This window comes from Herpailurus yagouaroundi, unplaced genomic scaffold, assembly GCF_014898765.1.
Source record: "Herpailurus yagouaroundi ecotype Mexico unplaced genomic scaffold, PumYag 221, whole genome shotgun sequence".
NCBI classification, from domain to species: domain Eukaryota; kingdom Metazoa; phylum Chordata; class Mammalia; order Carnivora; family Felidae; genus Herpailurus; species Herpailurus yagouaroundi.
This window is the reverse complement of record NW_024412452.1, coordinates 4248866-4269181: the sequence shown is the minus strand read 5'-3', so window position 1 is coordinate 4269181 and position 20316 is coordinate 4248866. Positions and strand designations below refer to the sequence as shown.

Sequence of the window (20316 nt, the reverse complement as noted above, 5' to 3'; positions counted from 1 at the left end):
GAGAGAGAGAGAGAGAGAGAGAGAGAGAGAGAGAGAGAGAGAGAGAAATGCTTAAATAATGGGATTCAAGGCTGTAGCTTCTTTTCTGAAATAGAGGAAAGCTCCCAGGAAGGTATATTTGTTAGTAATCAAAATTTCCCCTAAAATAAGAGATTTGGATAGCTTATTTCCATTTTTCCAAGAGAAATGACTTAAATCTCAAAGCTGAGAGCTGTGTTTTTAGAGCCGTGAGCTAGCATGATGAACAGAATGCACATGTGCACAGTTATGTATCATGTCAGCATGTGTATGTTTTATGTGATTCTGTGTGTACTAACTGGGAAAGGCTTCTTCTGTTGTATCTGCCTTTGGCTTGAGAGGTGGGGCAGGAAAACTCAACAGGTCATAGGCTGGGGACAATGGATGCAAAAGTTCTTCTTGTGACATGATGGGGAGTTTGAGAAATAACACAATCCTGGATATATGCTTACATGTGCTCAATCATACAATTGCTGTCTAAGAAGCACTACTAATTTTCTGTCTGGAGATATGTTTTTAAAAGTTATTGGCTTAAATCCTTCTCAACAGGCAAAAGGTGCCATTCCTACTAAATCTCAAAGTAGAAGATGCATTTGTGAGCCAATTTAGCTTACGCCATTTGTGTGGTTGCTAAGGAGGTCAATGGGGAAGAGAAAATCTAAAAAAACAAAAAAACAAAAACAAAGACAAAAAACAACAACAAAAAAACCCCAAAAACTAACAGTGACAGAAATGTTAAAGTGAAAGTAGAAGAAACTGAAGTCCAGAATATTAAACATCCATTAGTTTATAAATTGGCTTTATTGGCTTAGTGTTTGTTTATTTAATCTCTTAGGTCAGTTTACATGCTTTTTGGAAAAAGGAATGTTGAAAGAAGAGGAAGAAATGAGAGTAGGATAGGAGAGAAGAGGCATGAAAGAAGAAAAAAAAAAAGAAATTTAACCATAGCGTATCGTAAATTATTTTAGAGAAGGTAATATCCCTTAAATGTGATAGCATTATATTCATCATGGCAGAAAAGTTGAGCAAATTTTTTTCCAAGTATGTAAATATATTTTGCATACAAGTAAATTCCACAGCTGTGATACGGATATTACTTGTATATTTGATGGTTGTGTTTTTAATTAATTTTTATTTACTAGGTTTCAGAGGATTTAATGGATTCTTTTAAATGTAAAAATGAAGATGTACACATGGATCTGAAGACATAAAAATCATTCTAAATAACCTTTGATTATTTTTACCCTAACATTTGTACTTCGTGGATTTTTCTGAATGAGATTGGAAACAGTAAGGTGGAATTTAAGAATGTAGAATGCTGAACATCAAACATTCTGATAAATCTGAGAAATTGCGCCTTACTATTATTATTATTATTATTATTATTATTATTATTTGAAGTTCAACTACATCAAGAGTCTCATTATAACAATGAAGTCAGAACAAAAGAGCAATAACCCTACCCCGGACAGGAATTCACTGTTTAGGTCAGAGATAGAAGGACACAAATTGTAACTTATAGTTGACCCCACATAAAATGCTACAAATTTTGAAAGATTTTATTGCATTTAAATGTCTTTTTTTTTCATATTAACAAAATATAGGAGCAGAGTTTCGAGGTGGGGATATTAGTTTCCTCAGACTGACTGAATGGAGCCCTGCCCTATTCCTGAGGAATGGAGTAACCTGCCCTAATGTGCACTTTTGTTCTTTGCCACTTAAATCTCTCCTTTCCAAATTTAAATCTCTCTCAATTGGGTTGTGGAGAGAAGCTTGACAAGGTGAGAAAATATAATTTGTGATGTTGGTAGGATTTGAATTGTTAAAGAAAAATATTAGAGAATAAGGGGTCAATTACAGTCCTTATTGCCTGTTTCACGTCATTAAAAAAATTGGACTCAAAATCAACATGAATGTTCATGGTAATAAATGAAAACCATTAATACACTACTAGAAACTGATAATGGCCAAATCGATCCTACCTGACTATGGCATATAACCAAAGATACATATGTGCATGTGCACAAACATGCACATACAACAAATACACATGATTTGATATTTACTCTATTATCCTCAAATAAGCAGGAACTGAACAAGTGGTTGACAACTGTGACATATCTGATCCAAGAAAATTTAGGGAAAAGAAAATGTGGGAATTATTTGTACAGTGCTATATGTATTATATCTTTTAAAATATATATTTTATACACTTATATTACATATATTTAAAATATATTTTTAAAATGTGATTTGTTGAGATGAGAATTGCATTTTATTTGAAAAGTTCTATATTTCCTCTATAAAAATAGTGTTAGTATTTTGTAATGATACGAAGCAGTCATTGGAATTAGCATTGTACCTACTTATGTAACCTTGTACTTTAAGCAACACTTTTTTGGGGAAAGAGTTTTTTATATATATATTCTGATTCTGTTTATTGTCAATTCTTGATCTCCACTGATCAGAGTGTAGTAGTAATGGAAACAAATCTAAATTGCTATTTCAATTTGGATTTGAAATACATTTCTCTGCTTCACTTGAACAAAAGGGTATGTGTTCAGGAAATTAACTGCAGTTACAAAGAATTTTCTCCAGATTTTTCAGAGGGTAGGCCATTAAGTATTTGGGCTTAACAGACTTTCCTGAGCTATGCAACAGTAGGAGAGGCCAGATCTAGAGACAGTAAGATTAAAACAAACTTTAGATTATAAATCTGGATGGAAAGATGGTGGAAATATTCTGTAACACTAAGAAAATTAAACAAGTACTTATCATTGGCAGAATGGCCATAGTTCTTTGCATATACTTTACTACAAAGATGGGTTGCTGAATAATTCAATCTTTCTCTGAAAAACCTAACCTTCTCAATCTGTTATGACAGCAAAACTATAACCATTTAAGTTTTGATTCCTGCATTGTCTTCCTCTGTTACATTTATATCAGTGTACATGGCCACTGATTTTGTACAACCTAAATTATGCAAACCTTCAGAGAAAAATAACCCTTAAGTGATTTTTCAGTGCAGATTCTTTCTCCCAGTGTTATAAAGGTGACATTTGACAAACTCAAGGTATTACATGTGGAAGAAATGGGAAATGGGGAATGTTATAAGTAAAAATCTCCTTGGGTGCCAGGCATCATAACGAGTTTTGAGTCTAGTATACCACACCTGTATAGGTGTCTCCCTGGATTTAAATAGTCTTTGTGCAAAGGAGGATGGTGTATTGCTCTGTTAAAGAAGCTCTTTAGTTACATACTTAGTGACAATGGCCCTAAACCTATCAATTTGATCAATTCTATGCATTGAAAAAAATCCGTTTTTTCACTGAAATTAAACTGATTTGTTTTATGCATAGAAACAGACTTTATATTCTAATGCTCTCATTTTAAAGTGAGAAAACAGACTCTCTTGTGGCAAAATTGGAACATGAACCAAGCAAATAACTCTTTACCATAGGTGGAAGCATGGGTTGACCTAACTTGGATCTACTCAATGGATTAATTTGAGTGCATCACCTGACCTTGTACTCTGAGGCATTTATACTTTGGTCTGAGGGCATTCATTATTGCTCGTCAGAGGAGAAGTGGCTAGTGGCTTTAAGAAGAATGTCTCTGCCTCAGAAATGTCAGTGCCATTACTTGTCATTCAGTCAGTGAACTTCCATTTCTTTAGGTTTTAAAGCTATTCAAGTTTTGAAAGCCTCTAATCAAAAAGAAGGCAAGTGATCCACACCTTAATCTATTTGCAATTAATGTTTTGGATCTCAGTTCATATTCAGAGCATTATTTGGCAGCCAACGACTAGCAATATTTTGTGAAAACTTGGAAATTAGACATATGGCAGGTACCTGGATGAGGGACACTAATTTTGCATCTTTTGATATCTGTGAGACACAGGCAAACCTATTTAAGCAGTGCTGGTTTATAACATTTTCCCATGAGACCTATTCTAATTTTGAGATGCTAGTTGTTATCATTGATTTCATTGTTAGATGTTATTTATTAATATATTTTAAATAATGTCTAGTGTCTTAGGAGCTGTCTCCTCATTTTTAACTAGTTGTCGATATGTGAGAACAAATCCAGATAATATCTGTTCCCTTAAGTTGAACCAAGTTATTACGGGAAGCTACAGTGTTGGGTAGAATACCTTTATGTTTGAAATAGTATCTGTAATTTAGTGTATGCTTTCTGGTTTTCCTGTGTACACTTGGATATGTCAGCTCTAGTCAAGAAATACATTATTGTGAATTAGTTACCTAAATCCATTGTGATGTTTTTGTTTTTTTCTTGTTCCTACTTGGATATACCTCAAGAATTCCTTGATACTGAGGCAGTTGGAAGAAAAAGAAGCCAAAATGTGAATAAGTTGATACAAGAATATACACATAAACAGAAGATAAATATTAAAATCATACACTAGATACTATCTGGGGATCTTACTGATTTTGCACCATTTTCAATTACCTCAGATGACTCAAACTAAAGCAAATTAAGAGACTCCATAGGAAAACTGAGACAGGATTTTATGTTTGGTATTGGATGTGATGAAATTTTTTGACAACCATATTTTTCTAGAAAAAGGTTAGTGTTTCTGTATGTTGTTCCTAAGTTCTAATGACAAACCAACAATCCGAGCTTCAATGAGTTGTATTTCCTTTTCACATAGTACATTTTCTGATTCATTGAACAACATTTCTATGGTGCTCCAACTAAAAAGGCACAGTGTTAAATATCTGTAGGGTGAGGGTATTCAAAGTCCTTTCTCTCTAATAGCAAATAATTTCCATGAAAAAGGATAAGGTTTTCTGTCCATTGTGCTTTTGTTAGATTGTGTAATCCATTGGGTTTTCTTTTTTCCATTTAGTTTCTCATCTTACTGTTTAGCATTCTCAGCAAGAATAGCAGGGTGTCTGTTGATGGCTATCTCTGTGTATTCACTGTTGTTCTTGGTTCACTATATTCTAGAAATAAAAGCATGTTTAACTTACTATCTTCTGCATTCTGTCCCTACAGATTTTGTCAAATGCTTTCTCCAGCTTAATTTAAATGATTTATAAAATATAGCTTTTATCACAGCCCTTAGGAGAGAAATATGTGCCATGTTATGGCCCATGTATCTTACAAATAGGAAAGACTTCTGGATGGGCAGTGTGTAGTTTTCTTAGTTTAGATTTCTTTTACTGCTTCGGAACATATTGTCTTACTCTATCTTCAATAGTCATTTTCTTTCTGGGCAATAAATATATTTCAAATATTTCATCCTAATCCAATTTTCTTGAAGGCAAGCTTACTTAATTTGGACTGTAATCTTTTCTTTCATCATCAATACTACATCTTACATTATTGCTTTTCTCTGAATACCTTCATCTGTGCAGATGCCTTGCTGATAATGAACTTGAGTGGAACTCTGACTAGATCTTCTGTCAAATCTGCACAATCTGTATCTTGACCTCTTTCATCCATTTCCTTTTGCAAATCTATTTCTCAACTGAGAGAAGTTCCTGGAGAAGTTCCAGGCAGCATCATCTTCTAAGAACCATATACTCTTTTAAGCCCAAGGCTATGTATGTGAGACACTATCATAAAACAAACTCAGAACAGAATCTCTTTATCTAGGAACTCCTGATTAAAATCCATTGCTATCAAAATTGTTTAGATTCTCTATTGCTGAGATATTTCTCTTTAATAATAACATTTTGGTCAGATTGCATGCCAACTGCCTGATCATGTCTTACACAATGAATTGCTTTATAAAGACACCTTTTGATTATTCTTTTGGAGTACACAAATTATCCCACCTGACTTTTCTCGATCTTTTGCACGAAGTTAAACAAATACACCTTTTTTCAACAGACGAAACCAATCCTACATCTCTTTGATCAGAATAAAATTATAACCATGACTTCAGTAATGGTGTTTCTTGACTCAAATCTTTCAATCATTTCATATCTTGTCTTGAAAGGCTAACTCATCCATTTATGTGATGTCATAGAGAGTATGCATCAAATCCATAATTGTAGTGACAGTGTTCATAAACAATGTCAAGTGGCTAAATCCTAAGAAGAATTGGAAATTATCTGATCCTGGCATTGCATTCTGTGTCAAAGAAAGTTCATTTTGGTTTTTCTTAAACTAATCTCATAACTAAAGACATTATTGCAATCAATCATACTAAATCACCTAAAAAAGTCAGCACAGTTCACCACTCTGCATCCTTTTGATGCAGCCTAGTTTTGCATTGGGTTCCTGAAGTCATGCTCCATTTCCAAATAAGCAATAGATAATAAGAAACATCAAAAAATTATAAGTCTAACTTGTTTTCTTTCAATAGTTAAAAAGTGTTTAACTCCATTTTTATTCTGATATATTAACATTGGCAGATATATACCTTCTTTGTTGTGTAGTAATATTGTTAAGGTGTTTCTTGGAAGAATGAACAATTGCAATCAGTAATCTTATAATAACAACCTTTAAATTTTGTATGAAAGGTGAGATGACACAAATAAGCTTCTAATACATAATAATCATTTTTGAAACTGAAAAATAAAGATAAATGAATAGCACGTTCCCTATAATGGGAAAATCAGGAGATGCCTAATTTCTAAACAAATGGGGTCATCATAAAGCATAAAAAAGCAAGGATAAGCCAACTAGTCAATGATCCAATGAGTAAAAATAGGAAGAAAATAAAACTTCATAGGGCCATTAATTGTGAAAACTCACACAATAAAGCTGTTGAATATAGAAGCTGAATTTAGATTTAGAATTACTGAAAATAGAAATACAATAATACAAGAAGGAAAACAAGCAGGATATCACTGCTTTCTCTAATAAGTACAGAAAACATCAAATACTAGAAAAATTCCATTTTTTCATAAATGCCAGATATTTTTTTCTATTGTATTTAATTTTCTGAAGAAATTATTTAAATGCCTCTAACATTTATTTTGAAGTAAAATATGGGAGTAATGTTGCCAAATCCATTATCAGTTTGAATTTAGTAGCATCTATGTTTCAAAATGCTCCCTAATCTACCAGTTTTGCTTAATTAAAAAAAATATGTTTATTTATTTTTGAGACAGAGAGAGACAGAGCATGAATGGGGGAGGGTCGGAGAGAGAGGGAGACACAGAATCTGAAGCAGGCTCCAGGCTCTGAGCTGTCAGCACAGAGCCCAAAGCGGGGCTTGAACTCACGGACCGTGATATCATGACCTAAGCCGAAGTCGGATACCCAACCGACTGAGCCACCCAGGTGCCCCTGCTTAATTTTTAAATTGTGATCATTAATACACTTATATATTTCGTGATCTAGGAATGGCAGGATTAAAAATAGAATTATATTGGCTTAAAACATAAGAAAAAATTTTTAATCATGAATATTGGTTATCTACACGCAGAAACATGCTTTGGGCTTTACCCATTTATGATGCCATGAACTGTAAACTATAATTTTGAATCTTTTACTAAAATATTTTCTGTGGGAATAGTGAGTTTCACTTTTCATATATTGCACGGGGCAAATGAAGATCTGGCTTCCATGTGGATGGTTTCAGAACCTACCTGCTCTTTGAAACTACTCCTTCCTTTTGTCATATTACCCACTCAACAACTTTGAGTAGTTCATAGTTTTTTAACTTCTAAATCTCCATTTAAAGTAAAAATACCTTAATGTTCTCCACATTATTCTCCCATAGTGCCTAATTTACCACCCCCCCACCTCCCCCGCAATGGACTCAGGTGTTAAACAAAGCTATAACTATATGACTATACCTTTAGTGCATGTGACACACATTTGGTCAGTTAACATCACTGGGTAACTTAAATTTGACCTCTGAGAGTGGTAGCGCAGGGACCTTATGGTTATGGAAATCTTCCCATTCGATTTTTCTCCAGTTTTGAAGGTGGGCTTTATTTACCCCCTTTACATATATACATATATATATATTATATTCACTACACAGAGAAAAACTGGTCAAAATTGTCATTAATATTTCATGCAGAAGGTAAAATCTTAAGAAGTAGAAATAGGCATTGGTTATTGGCTTATCTTTTAAAATGTGCCTGTCACACAGCCCCTCCTTGGGTACAAAAAGGAAGAGTAAAAAGAATTGCAGTTGTAGCAACAATGAATTCATTAGTTCTTCAGTGATTCCAATGAAAGAGGTAAGTATCCTTTTAGTACCATGTACTGGCTGCACATGCAGAGGCCAAGGGCTTAATGAAGGTCACACAGCAGGGCAATGGAACTTCCAAGAAAGACATCTGAGATTCCCCACATACTGTTCCAAGCTTTAAGAGCTGTAGCCCTTGCTTTCTCTCTTGGTGATCTTCAATGCTTTAAATAGGGGATTCATCCCCTTTGAACCCACAACGATTGTCCCCTACAATGCCTGACAAGGCAGGGTGCTTCTTCATCCTCCTTCTCCAAAATGGTCCATTTATCTGTTCAAGAGAGCCAATGAGGAATTCATATGGCTGGGCTGCTTAATATCACAGATGCCCACCCATATCTCTTTCAGCACCTAATTCCTTCATATGCCTCTTTCTCCCAATGACCCCCTCCCTCTTCCACTTCCCCAATCCCTTCCCAATAGGGTACGTTTTTTTTTTTCTCTTGCTCTCTCTCTCACTCACTCTTTTCTGTATCTCTCGGAAATCAGACAGGAGTTCAGAGCACTTTCACTACCTTTTATGAGGTAGATTGTGATGTCATAGATGGGGGCAGGGCTAGTCAACTTTCTACCCACCTCCCAACCTGTGCTGAGGGAGCTCCGATCGGGAGTGGAAGCAGTGATTCCTCCATGGTGAGTAACTTTGCTTTCTAATGTAATCTGTTTCATTGTAAACATTAATTTTGAAAGCAGGTGGATGGGGTTTCAAAGAAGTAAAGATACGACCACTCAAGTCTTCTTTACTTACTATTTGGGCAAATGATCTATTTATTTATTCTTTGGGCAAAGGATCTATTTATTTATTCTTTGTATGAGTCAAGAATACATAGCACAAATACATTCTTCAAGCATGATCTAAACTTGAGAAGGAAAAATGGTATTTCATTCCTTTATTTCTTAGTCTTTCTTCCCATTGGGAGTGAAAGTCATTGCATATGTGGAATGAACCCATTCTGTAGTCCTTTGGTGAGCTTCTTTAAGGAAGGCTAGTTAAGAGTGTGTATTCTTCTTTGTTTGAAAGACTACAGGGTCATAAAACATCCTTAATTGATGTTGGCCCAGAGAATCAGTCTGCTCTTCTAAAATTATGGGGTAAAATGGTGAAGAAACTGATACATAAAGAATTAATGAACTTGGTTTTGATATAAACAAATGAAAACTTTCTAATGCAAAGATTAAAATATTTATGAAAACAAAGGAGTCCCCACTCTTGCAAGATTAAGAGTGAAGCCATTTCAAGGCGTCACTACCAAATTTGCTACCTTTTTTTGTTGATGTTGCATGTCATAACACTGATGCTGTTTTGTAAGTTCTCTTCGTAGTTAGGAGCTGTGAAATGTCACTGTTCTTTGTTTCATTTGGGTTTCTATATGCTGATTAATTCTTTTGTATGCCTCAGTATTTAGAAAGAAAAGATAACTGGAGTGAGCATTTTTCCTCCACTTTCCTTATTCTCTCCTGAGTACTTATTAAAACTGTCAAGATACCAGCTTTTATATAAAAGGGCAAAATAAGTTCATGGAGGTGGTTAAATCTTTAAGGGATGCTGAAAAGCATCGGGGTGGGTGTTTTTAAAACAGTTTGGACCATTAGAATGTGAGGCCCTGTTACTTTTCATGGGGTGGGATAAAAGCTTCTTTGTGTGGATCATGGGTATTAGGAAATATATTAAGAGGGTATCATTCATTTTTTTTTTTCAAATCATACATCCCTAGTTAACTATGTGTGGATATTGGTGTTGGAAAATTGGAGGCAGTTTGAAAGGTGGAGTCCTTTCTCAGCATTAGCTTTTCTGTTATGCCAAGACCCTCTCTCCCTCCTGCCCTGCCAAATTATGCATTCCTTACAGCTCAAATGCACTAAGGTTAATACTGTTTTTTTCATTACCTGGGGAAGAGTAGCATGGCAACTTCTCAAGTGATTTTCCCACCTACGCTTTCTAACTTAAAGAAGTCACTGTAATAGTAGGGATTTCAGGCACAATAAGGAAAAATGGAGCCATAACTAGCAAATAGGAATACTTAGCTGATAATCAACTACAGTCAACTTAATACTGCAATGTGGGTAACAATGCCAAAGTCTTATATGTTGGGTGATCCCTCTCAAGTCTTTGGCCTACCTTCCTTTAAAACTGCTAATCCCCTCAAACCCAGGTAGGAGGAAACCTTCGGTGCCAGAAAAATATAATGTCTAATCATAGCTCAAGTGTTTAATGTCTTTTATCAACCCCTCATACAGCTGCCAGGTAAGAAATGCTCATATTTTATAAACCCTTGGAATATAATCATCTTTAAACTTCGTGAGTTAAGAACAGTTGTGTTGTGCACTTGTGCAAATTCAGAGAGTCTATCATGGAATGCATTATGCATGCACTTGTTTATCTTCATGTGCATGTTTCATTTATAGTGGTGTTCATTGTTTTTAAAATCCATTTGTATGTATCAAAACTCTAATTTAAAAATACTACTGTATATTGTGCTATAAACAAAACAATGAAGTGTAACAGTAATTGCATTAATTTAGGGTCTCAACACTGGCATCATAGTTCCATTTCTGTCATTGACTAATTAGGTGACTGCAAGAAAATTACATAGATCATTTAGGTCTCCATTTTCTCATTGTAAAATGATGATAGGTCATCTATGGGATATACCTTAAAGTATCCCTGCTCTAAAACTGTATGGTTTTATAATATATTTTTCAAGAAATTGCTTATAGGAAAAAGACTGATTCATTGATGAGACATTGTTTTTGTAAGAGACATATAATTGCATAGACCAAAAAGAAAATTTCAGTCCAAAGTTGGTCTTAGAATGTACCCTATATTTGATGTAATGTTACCAAGTGGGCCCCATTCTTTTAAATGGACAATATCAAACCTGTGATGTTAGCTATGTGTTGGTTTGGAAGACTGATTTGTTTTTCTAACTCCATAATTTTGTTGTTCTGATTATTTGAGATAAAAAAAATCCTTATCTACTATGTAATGGACAGATTTAGGTATCATTGGGACTATAAAATTAAAAAAAAATACTTCTGCAGTATTGTGGGAATTCCTTTGTAGTGTTGGGAAGGGTTGATGAGTAGGGAATTGGTGGGTACTAATGTGTTATGGGGGATAAAAGACATGTGGGGTCTGGCTTCTGCTCTTGAGGAATGTGCAGCCTTTTTGGGTGTCCAGATACGTGCCAAGTGTCAACTTAGAGGTGAAGACAGAACATGTCTAAGAACTAAGATACATTCCTGTGGTGTTGGGTAGACTGGATTGCACTGGGAAATTTTTGTGAGAAGCTGAGGGCTTCAAGTCATTTGGAACACAATGGTTTAGATTTGTGTTGTTGCACATAAGGAGGGCAGGGAAGCATTTCAGGTTGACAAGACCATGGAATTGTAAATCTTGCAGAGTAGGTCTTGTGTTTAGATATGGCAAGTGTCAAAGCCGTGTATCAAAATGTTTGCCTATAGTCCAGCCCCTCACTTTTCCTGAGCCCCTTTTCCCTTAATCATATGCTGACCTTACAATATATGATACACCTGTTTAGAAGAATTTAGGAGGCTGAAAGAGAGTGAAGTGCAAAGATTTATTAAGATATAATTAGGCAGCCATTGTGTCAGTTACACAAAAGGTCACATCATTACAGCCACAACGGAGAAAGAGAACTAAATAAAAGGGAGGAATTAGGTACAGGTGACTCTAGCACTAAGGCATTCTGATTTTCTGACAAAAGTGGAAAAGGATTATCATTTTGGATAAAGGGATTATATTACCATTGAATCATTTAGAAATGTTGGATGGCCATGAGGAAATGCCCGACTCTGTCTTTTACAATTTGGGTGCTACTGGGCAACATTCCTAAACTGAGCTTTTGCTTTTGCTTTATAAATTAGAATAGTAATACAGTTAGAAGGACAGTAGGACAATTGTATGTAGTTAATAACATGATTATACTAGCTAAGATGCAGTGAGGGCTCAGTATTTCCAGGCACTGTGCTAAGTATTTTAAATGCACTATGCAATGTGTTTTAACAGTTACCTTGTGGAGGAAACATTGTCCTCCCCATTAAAAATATTAGGAAAACGAGGTTCAGAGAATCTAAGTAGCTTCCTGGAAGCCACAAAGTTAGTGACTGACATACTGTGGTGCTTCTATTTTTTTAATGTTTATTTATTTATTTATACATTTTTTAATGTTTAATTTTGAGAGAGAGAAACAGCATGAGCAGGGAAGGTGCAGAGAGAAAGGGAGACACAGAATCTGAAACAGACTCCAGGCTCTGAGCTGTCAGCACAGAGCCTGATGCAGGCCCAAACTCATGGACCATGAGATCATGACCCGAGCCAAAGTCAGATTCTTAACGTACTGAGCCATCCAGGTGCTGCTATGACATACCATGATTTTCCTAAGAAGCCTTCCTTGACATTCTCCCACAGCATGATGTGTTTTCTTTCATTCCTAGTAGGGCACTGCAATGTAAGAACTTATTTAATTATATGTCTTCTAACTACTCTGTGAACTCCATAAGGGTAGGAAATGTGTCTGAGTGTTAAATTTTTCCATTTGTTGCATAATAAGCATATAAATGTGTGCTTAATACATTAGCTTACTATTTTTTCTAGTTTAATTAATTCCTTTGTCATTTTAAAAATTTTTCTAGTATATTATGTAGACTTTTTAAAGATTATGGTATAGAAATATACAGAATTTCTTTCAAAATAGCTGAATTAGTCAAATTAGTAATTTATTTCAAAAAGGAATTTGAAAGGGGCCACAGTGACAGAGTTGGTTTCATTTGCTTTCCCACATGAAGGTTATGATACATTAAAATGTTAATTACATCTAGATGTGAAATATTGTCCTTTAATTAAGTATCCTAAATTATTAATTCCCAATAATAGTATTAACATTTTAAACAAAACCTTTCACATAATTTAATTAGATATAGATTCAGCTCTATATGCTAAAACAGCCAAATACAGTTATTTTTCTATCACATAGAGTAAGTCTATATGTATGTAGTTCAGGGCCTACATAATGAACTCAGAATCATCAGACACCCAGAGTCCTTCTGATTTATGGTCCCCTCCCTCTACTTAGTGTGGGCCTCTATTCTCAAGTTCATCTTTTTTTTTTTTTTTAACGTTTATTTATTACTGAGAGACAGAGAGACGCAGAGTGTGAGCAGGGGAGGGGTAGAGAGAGGAGGAGACACAGAATCCGAAGCAGGCTCCAGGCTCTGAGTTGTCAGCACAGAGCCTGACGAAGGGCTCGAACTCATAAACTGCGAGATCATGACCTGAGCTAAAGTCGGTCACCTAACCAACTGAGCTACACAGGCACCCCTCTCAAGTTCATCTTTTGATCCAAGGTGACTGCTCGTGTTCCCTCTTTCCGTTTTCCATAGAGAGAAGAAGTGATAGGGTGAAATAGTGTGCTTCCTAGCTGTTGGCACTCTTTAAATTAAAGGGATATCCTAGGCACATCTATTCTCCTACCCCAACAATTTCTGTTTACAGCATATGAGGAGTCTGAAAAATCAGGAGCAATATGCATGGAGTAGCAGTTCTTGCCCATGTATACCCTCCACTGAATAGAACACAAGTATAATTCTGACTTCTAGTAGTTGCTTTGTGACCTTGGGCAAGTGGTTTGATTTCACTGAGCTCCATTTTTCTTAGCCGCAAAGTGAAAATATTAGTATCTACTTTATTGTGTTATTAGAATTAAATGTGTTAATATGTGGCACACACTTAGCACAGCGTACAGAATAGACAAGTGCTAAATAAATGGGTAGCTGATTTTATTTTTCCTTATCTTGTTCCTTCTAAAAGATGATAGTCTTTTTGATGACATAAGTGCCTTTTGTTTTTTTCACCATGTCTACTCCAATTAAGCCATTGGATGTGTAGTAGTGAACAACCAGCCAAGGTCTGTCATAGAGGAATCACTTACAGAGAGGTGATAATGGACAACGCAGAAGAGAATGACCTCAACAGAGAAATGAAGTAGTGATTCTCAAGTTACAATCTGTAGAGGAATCACATGGGTAGCAAATAAATTTCTGCTGAGAATTCTGGGTTCTGGCTCCACTGTTCTGAAACCACATCTGAGATGTTTTTGATGCAGAGAACTCATGGATCACACTTAGGGGGAAAAAATTGGTCTAGAAAGTAAAGGGAAGAGAGTCGTATACACTGTGGTGAAAGCTTCCCAGTATTGGAAGTCAGTTTGGACCCTTCCCTGGAAAATCTTTTGGCTTGCTCCATTAGGCTATTTTAGTCTACCCTAGCTTGGATAATTCCTACTTGTAGGGGGCTTGTTGTGGTTGTCCATTGTAGGGTATTTAGCGACATCTCTGGCATCTCCTCAATAGATGCTTATAGCAACTTTCCTTCCCCAGTAGTGACAAAGGTCTCCAGACATTGCCAAATGTATCCTATAGGGTACGGGGGCAACATTGCCCCTGAATACCTATAATTCTGGTCAATCTTGACCTTTTACCTATAATATACATATTATTTGAAATGGAGCTTTTTTATTTCTTCCTTCTGGAAGGGTGGAAGATGACAGATAAAATGGTTCCAGACTCATATGCCAAATGCCCATCCCCCGCATGGCAGCAGGGTTTGGATATGCACTTTCCTAGAGGCAAGACTCCTGAGAACCCATCACAGTCCTTAGGCCATAGCCTTCATATACCTTTTAAAGGTCTCCATCCACCTCTCTTCTTGTCTACCCCAAATATTTTCCTGTCTTAGAGACATAGGCATTACTACTCTCAAAGGCAATTAAGGATTTTGGTGAGAATGTTGCTTGAAAGAAAGTTTTAAACAGGTAAAATTACTTCAGTTTCTTGCGTTTTATAGACAAGGTTATTGAGGTTAAAATAATTCAACTGTTTTTATAGCACTTTTCAAAACAAATCCTTTTCATATATCAATATATATTTAGCCATCCTTTGTATATTGTCTAATCCTTATATAACAAACAACTACATTTTTTATATATGAAAAAAGCTAAGCAATAGTTTATTTTTTTCCGTAACAAAATAATATTAAGAAGTACATCAGGCCAATGGTCTTTTTGAAATTCAAATTACTTATGCAGTTGTTTTTGAGATAATATTAGCAACGAATAATTCTGGAAATGCTGAAATTAATGGGTGAGCCCTTGAAACCAAGCAAGTTGTAGCCAGAAATTGATTGTTTCATAGCTAAGCATTAATTTCTTTAAAAGAAGTTTAGAGAGTTCTAACAGGTGGTGACTCCAGATATAACAGAGATCACTCTTTCTTTCAAAGATGTAGCCATAGTATATTTGAAGAATTTGCCTAGGCATTTTTAGTATATCAGGTAAAGAGATAATGAGGTAGCCTTTACATCTTATAATAAATACGGAGGTGATTTAACTTTGTCAAAGGCTAGATTCACAGGGACTCCAAGATAGGGATTGTGCCTTGAGCAAGCTTTCATCTTAATATTGAGTATGATTTTTAGTAGGGGCAAGATACTGTATCATACTCTCTCTAACCCTTTAATGTTTATCTTTGTTCACTGGTTAAAAGTTGTCATTTTCATGAAAGTTCGCAGAGTCCTTTTTTTTTTTTCAAAGAAGTTTTCCAATTTCATAGATTCGATGCTTTCTTTCAAAGGAACTACTAATATTTTTCTATGATTTTTTGGCAACACTGTTATGCATTTCCAGTCTTTTGAGGATACTTTGTCCTTTAATCTGTGGTTTTGAAAGTTTTTTTACATAGTTCAACCTTTTGCAAGGAAACCTACAATATGTTGTCCATGCATAGAGTCTCTTTGTTAACCAAAGAAATATTATTTTCAGGTTTAGATTGAAGAGAACCCTCTGGTGCTTTTGCTGCATTTCCCCTAAAGTACAGTCACTCCAGGAGAAACAGATGATAAGGTTCTAAACCAGGCCAAACCCTGGCAGGCACATGTAAGGGGAGGCATCCTGGCTTCTCAGGGGAACTACCTTAAATGCCCTTTATTCTTATTTTATTCAAAAGCAGTTGGAGCTGCAGTAGATTCCTAAATACCCTGTAAATAGAAGTCACACACTTGTATTACTGGTAACTGTCTTATTAGCTACCAAGTTAAGCCTCAGTTCCCTCATCTGTTGAATAATAAGGATAAAGTAATACTTTATTTTTGTGTATGTGTGAGGATTAAGTGGTACAACATATGGGAAAATTCTAATTGGTTGGGATGCTCAATATGTTTTCAATATGGAAAAAATCCAGAGTATATTAACCCAATAAAGGAAAGCATTAATCAACTTTGATCATAGGCTGGTCTTATACGTCAATTTGAGAGGCATCCTGATCTAAGAATGCATCTCAATCAACTGACTAAACACTGGGATATGTGTACCAAATCCCAGTATGGCTTATGTAGAGCTAGCATCTGTGGAGGACATACCAGAAAAGAGCCAGAAAGTACTTTTTTATATTTATCCAGAAGTCTAGCTTCAGAAATAAGACCTTTACATTCATACAAAGCCTTTGAAGACAAAGTAGCAAATAAGTAACTAGTTATATGTAAATGTAACCAAATTTGAGCTGGAATCACTAAGGACAGCTCTCTGAATGAGTTGGCAGTTCCTACTGCAAGAATGGTTTACCTTTGTTTTTGGCTGACCTATATCTTTTTTTGGACTGCACTCCACAGCCAGTTTTGAAATCCCAAACAGCAGCTTCCTGTGTTTTATTTCTTTTGAGAATCTTATTTCCTGACTATTCACCATAAGTGGGAAAAATGAGATTGTAACTAACTAGACTGTCCCACCCATACTTTAGCCCTTGCAATGTCCACTGTGGGGTGGAAGAAGAAAGCTTACCTCCTTTTGAAAGTACCTTGTTCTTGTCTTGCTTGGCCTTATGGTGCTCTCACACTACCCTGGGCATTCATTGGGATATCCTTATCTGTGCAGAGTTTATTAGGCCTAAGTTGTACAGGTGATCCAATAAATGATGATAAAGACTCTAAAAGGATTCCCCAAAGGTATGTACAAGTTATGTAATAATACTTTACAGTGACATTTTTAAAATTTATGAAAGAGTTTTAAGTTTACTTTCTCACTTGGACCTCAATGGCTGGTGAAAGTGGATCAGTATTATTAACCCCATTTTACAGCTGAAAGTTACTATAGTGTCTAAAACTTTCACAGTCAGTAGCTGATACAAGCAAGGTTAGAGCCAGTTTTCTCTGATGGGCAGTCTTATGCTTTATTCAGGGTAAAGATGTTGCTGGTCCTAGTAGTTGAACTAGTCATTTAACAAGAGATATAGGAAATAGTCTGTGGCAGATGATATAGATGACGGTAACAACCAATACATATTGGGTTCTTAAAATTTATGTCAGTCAGCCTCACGTCATATCATGGTGTCCATTATATAGTAGAGTAAAAAGCTAAGTTGTTGAAATTTTGAATAAAGGTTTTTAATGATATGTGAATAAATAGCAAATGCTATCTATGGTAGCTAGAGAAAAGAAGAATTATAGCTTATATATTTTTAAGTTTGTTTATTCATTTTTTGACAGAGAGAGTGAGCAGAGGAGGGGCAGAGAGAGAGGATCCCAAGCAGGTTCTGCACTTTCAGCACGGAGCCCAATGTGGGGCTGGAACTCATAAACCATGAGATTGTGTCCTGAGCCAAAATAAAGAGTCGTTTGCTCAACTACTGAGCCACCCAGGCACCCCAAATTCTAGGTTGTATTTAATCAAGTTGTTTTTGAACATGTAGATGACTTTAATTGCAGGCAAGAAACTGAGTAGTAGATGATATCTCTGCTTCTTACCTTGCTCATATCTCATGTGAATCATGATTGCAAGATTGAACGTTAGTGTGACTTTTTTCCCCCTTTGTGGCTTAGGAAAATTCACCTCATTACTGCTTGGTCATGTGACTCATACTTGTGAAAATTTGGAAGAATACATCTAACTCATGCTTAGCCCTAGATAAATGGTGCCAATAGCCAGGAATAGAGTTCAAAACAGCAAAGCACTATGGTAGATTTGCCTGGTCAAAGAAGACTGGATATTATTTGTCACATGGACTGAACCCCATTTTTACCAGATATGAATTTTTTAAACTCAAGTTCACACAAAAAAATCTGTATTTTTTTTTCTCATATGTAAAGAATGGATGGTGGTATCTACCTTATATTTCTTTCAAAAATTTGGGATCATTTGTTAAGACACCAGCACCATACCTAGCAAACACAACTCATGCCTCACAGATGCTGGTACTATTAATGAGGGAGATGATCTCTAATAATGAAAACTCAGTACTTTATACATAGAAAGCAATAAACACAAAGATTTAAATTGTGGATGTTTTCTGAGCAAAGGATGATGCTAACTGTACCCATGAAGCACACTAAGAGGAAGAGGTCATAAGATTTGTGGAGCAGTTTGGCTAACATTTATTTTCTCTATTATGTGGCTAAATTCCACTCTCCTGCCACTATCATTAATAGAGTACTCTTCCATGGAAGAATGAATAGGTAGAAGCATGGAGAGTTGGGCACTATGCTAGACATTGATCCCAAGTTTCTTTGGACAAGCTTTGTCATCTCTTATTTCCTCATCCAAAAATTTGCAATTTTCAATAATATGTAGCAAATATTTATGGAATACCAATTTTCCAGACAGTTGTAGGTGTTCAGGATATAGCAGGGAATGGGGAAAAGTAAACCCAGAAGAAAACATTTGTTTTAATTGGTGATGACTGTATGAAAAAAATAATAAAACAAGGCAAGAATAGCAAATTAGGGAGGTAGGGTGGGAATGGAGCCATAATTTGAAAAGGAAGGTTTTCAGTAAGATGTTGGTATTTCACTGAAGATCTGATGGGGATGAGGGAACCAAGCCTTACAGTTTCTGTGGGAACAGCATTCTAGGCAGAGGCAGTAATAAGCACAAAGTTCTTAAAGTATAGGCAAGACTGGTGTGTCCAAGCAATAGGCAAGGCATGTTTATAGCTTTTGATTTTACTCATACTGAGATGGGAGACTACGGGACAATGTTAAACAGAAAAATGACATTATTTGAGGTCATTGAATAGGATCAATCCGGCTTTTGTTTAAGAATAGACTAAAGAAGGTAAAAAGGGATGAGGAGCAAGGAAATTAGAGGAAGATAGTACATCAATCCAGGAACAGATTCTGAGGACTGGGCCAATGTAGTAACAGTAGAGAAGGTGAGGTCAAACAATGGGTATAGTTCAAAAACTGTTGACAAGATATAATGGCAGATTGGAGGCTAGGTCTGAGAGAACAAGATGTATAACACAAGGTTCTGGGTTTTTAACCTAAACAGTTGGAAAACTGTGTTGCCAATGACTATAGGAGGAGCAGGTTTTAGGGAGAGGTGGGGTTAATCATAGAACCTTTCTATCTCTGGAATGTTGGGAAGAGTCAATAAGATCTGCTTAGAATCTTCTTTGTTAAAGTAACAAGTCTTGCAAGAACCTGAAGTAGTATCTAGGTGGAAGTTAAAGACTCAATGGTTACAACTAATTGAGTTGTGCTCTGAACTAAAGAAAGGAAACCTCCACCTGAATCTGTGACAGCCTACACTGTGAGTGCTTGGAAATTACTCGAATACGTGAGAAAATTGATAATGGGTTACATCTCACAATGGGAAAAGAAGTGACCAGGAAGAAAGCAAAAGATTTGGAGGGTATTATTCTATGTCTACTCAACAAATGTTTTAAAGTAGGCAGAAAAATGTATTCAATTATTAAAAAAAGGCTATGTATTAACTGCTCTAATTTAAAATGAGGTTAATTAAAATTACTGGTTTTACTATGCAATATACTGAAGACCTCTTATGAATCCTTGAATAATGATATCCATTTCTTCTTGTTGTAATTCTCATTTCTCTAATGAAAGAAGAGTTAATTTTAGGTTAATACAGTGAATTATTTTACCCAGTTACATATGTGTCTAAAAGTTTTCTGCATTATATTTAAGATACCATTCTTTATGAATTATGAGGACAAATTATGATAATGAGGGAGAAATGATATTAATATGCTACTCTTACAGCATAGCCTTTTATAGGGGGAGGGGTTTAGATGGCCCATCATGTATATAGTGT

At 35.6% G+C, this 20316-nt stretch overlaps 1 protein-coding gene across 5 annotated transcripts in view; it reads left to right on the top strand.

Annotated features, from left to right (window-relative positions):
• The window catches only part of CTNNA2 (catenin alpha 2), a 1118632-nt gene that overhangs the window by 1081202 nt on the left and 17114 nt on the right, over positions 1-20316 (top strand). For 2 of the 5 annotated variants that reach the window (XM_040458373.1, XM_040458374.1), the window contains exon 18: positions 8687-8830. The exons of 2 other annotated variants lie outside the window; for them this stretch is intronic. In XM_040458373.1, the coding sequence (XP_040314307.1) occupies positions 8687-8830 (144 nt within the window). Of the gene's footprint in view, positions 1-8686; positions 8831-14090; positions 14268-20316 lie in introns of those variants that run through there. One more of the 5 variants, XM_040458378.1, reaches the window with a different exon arrangement.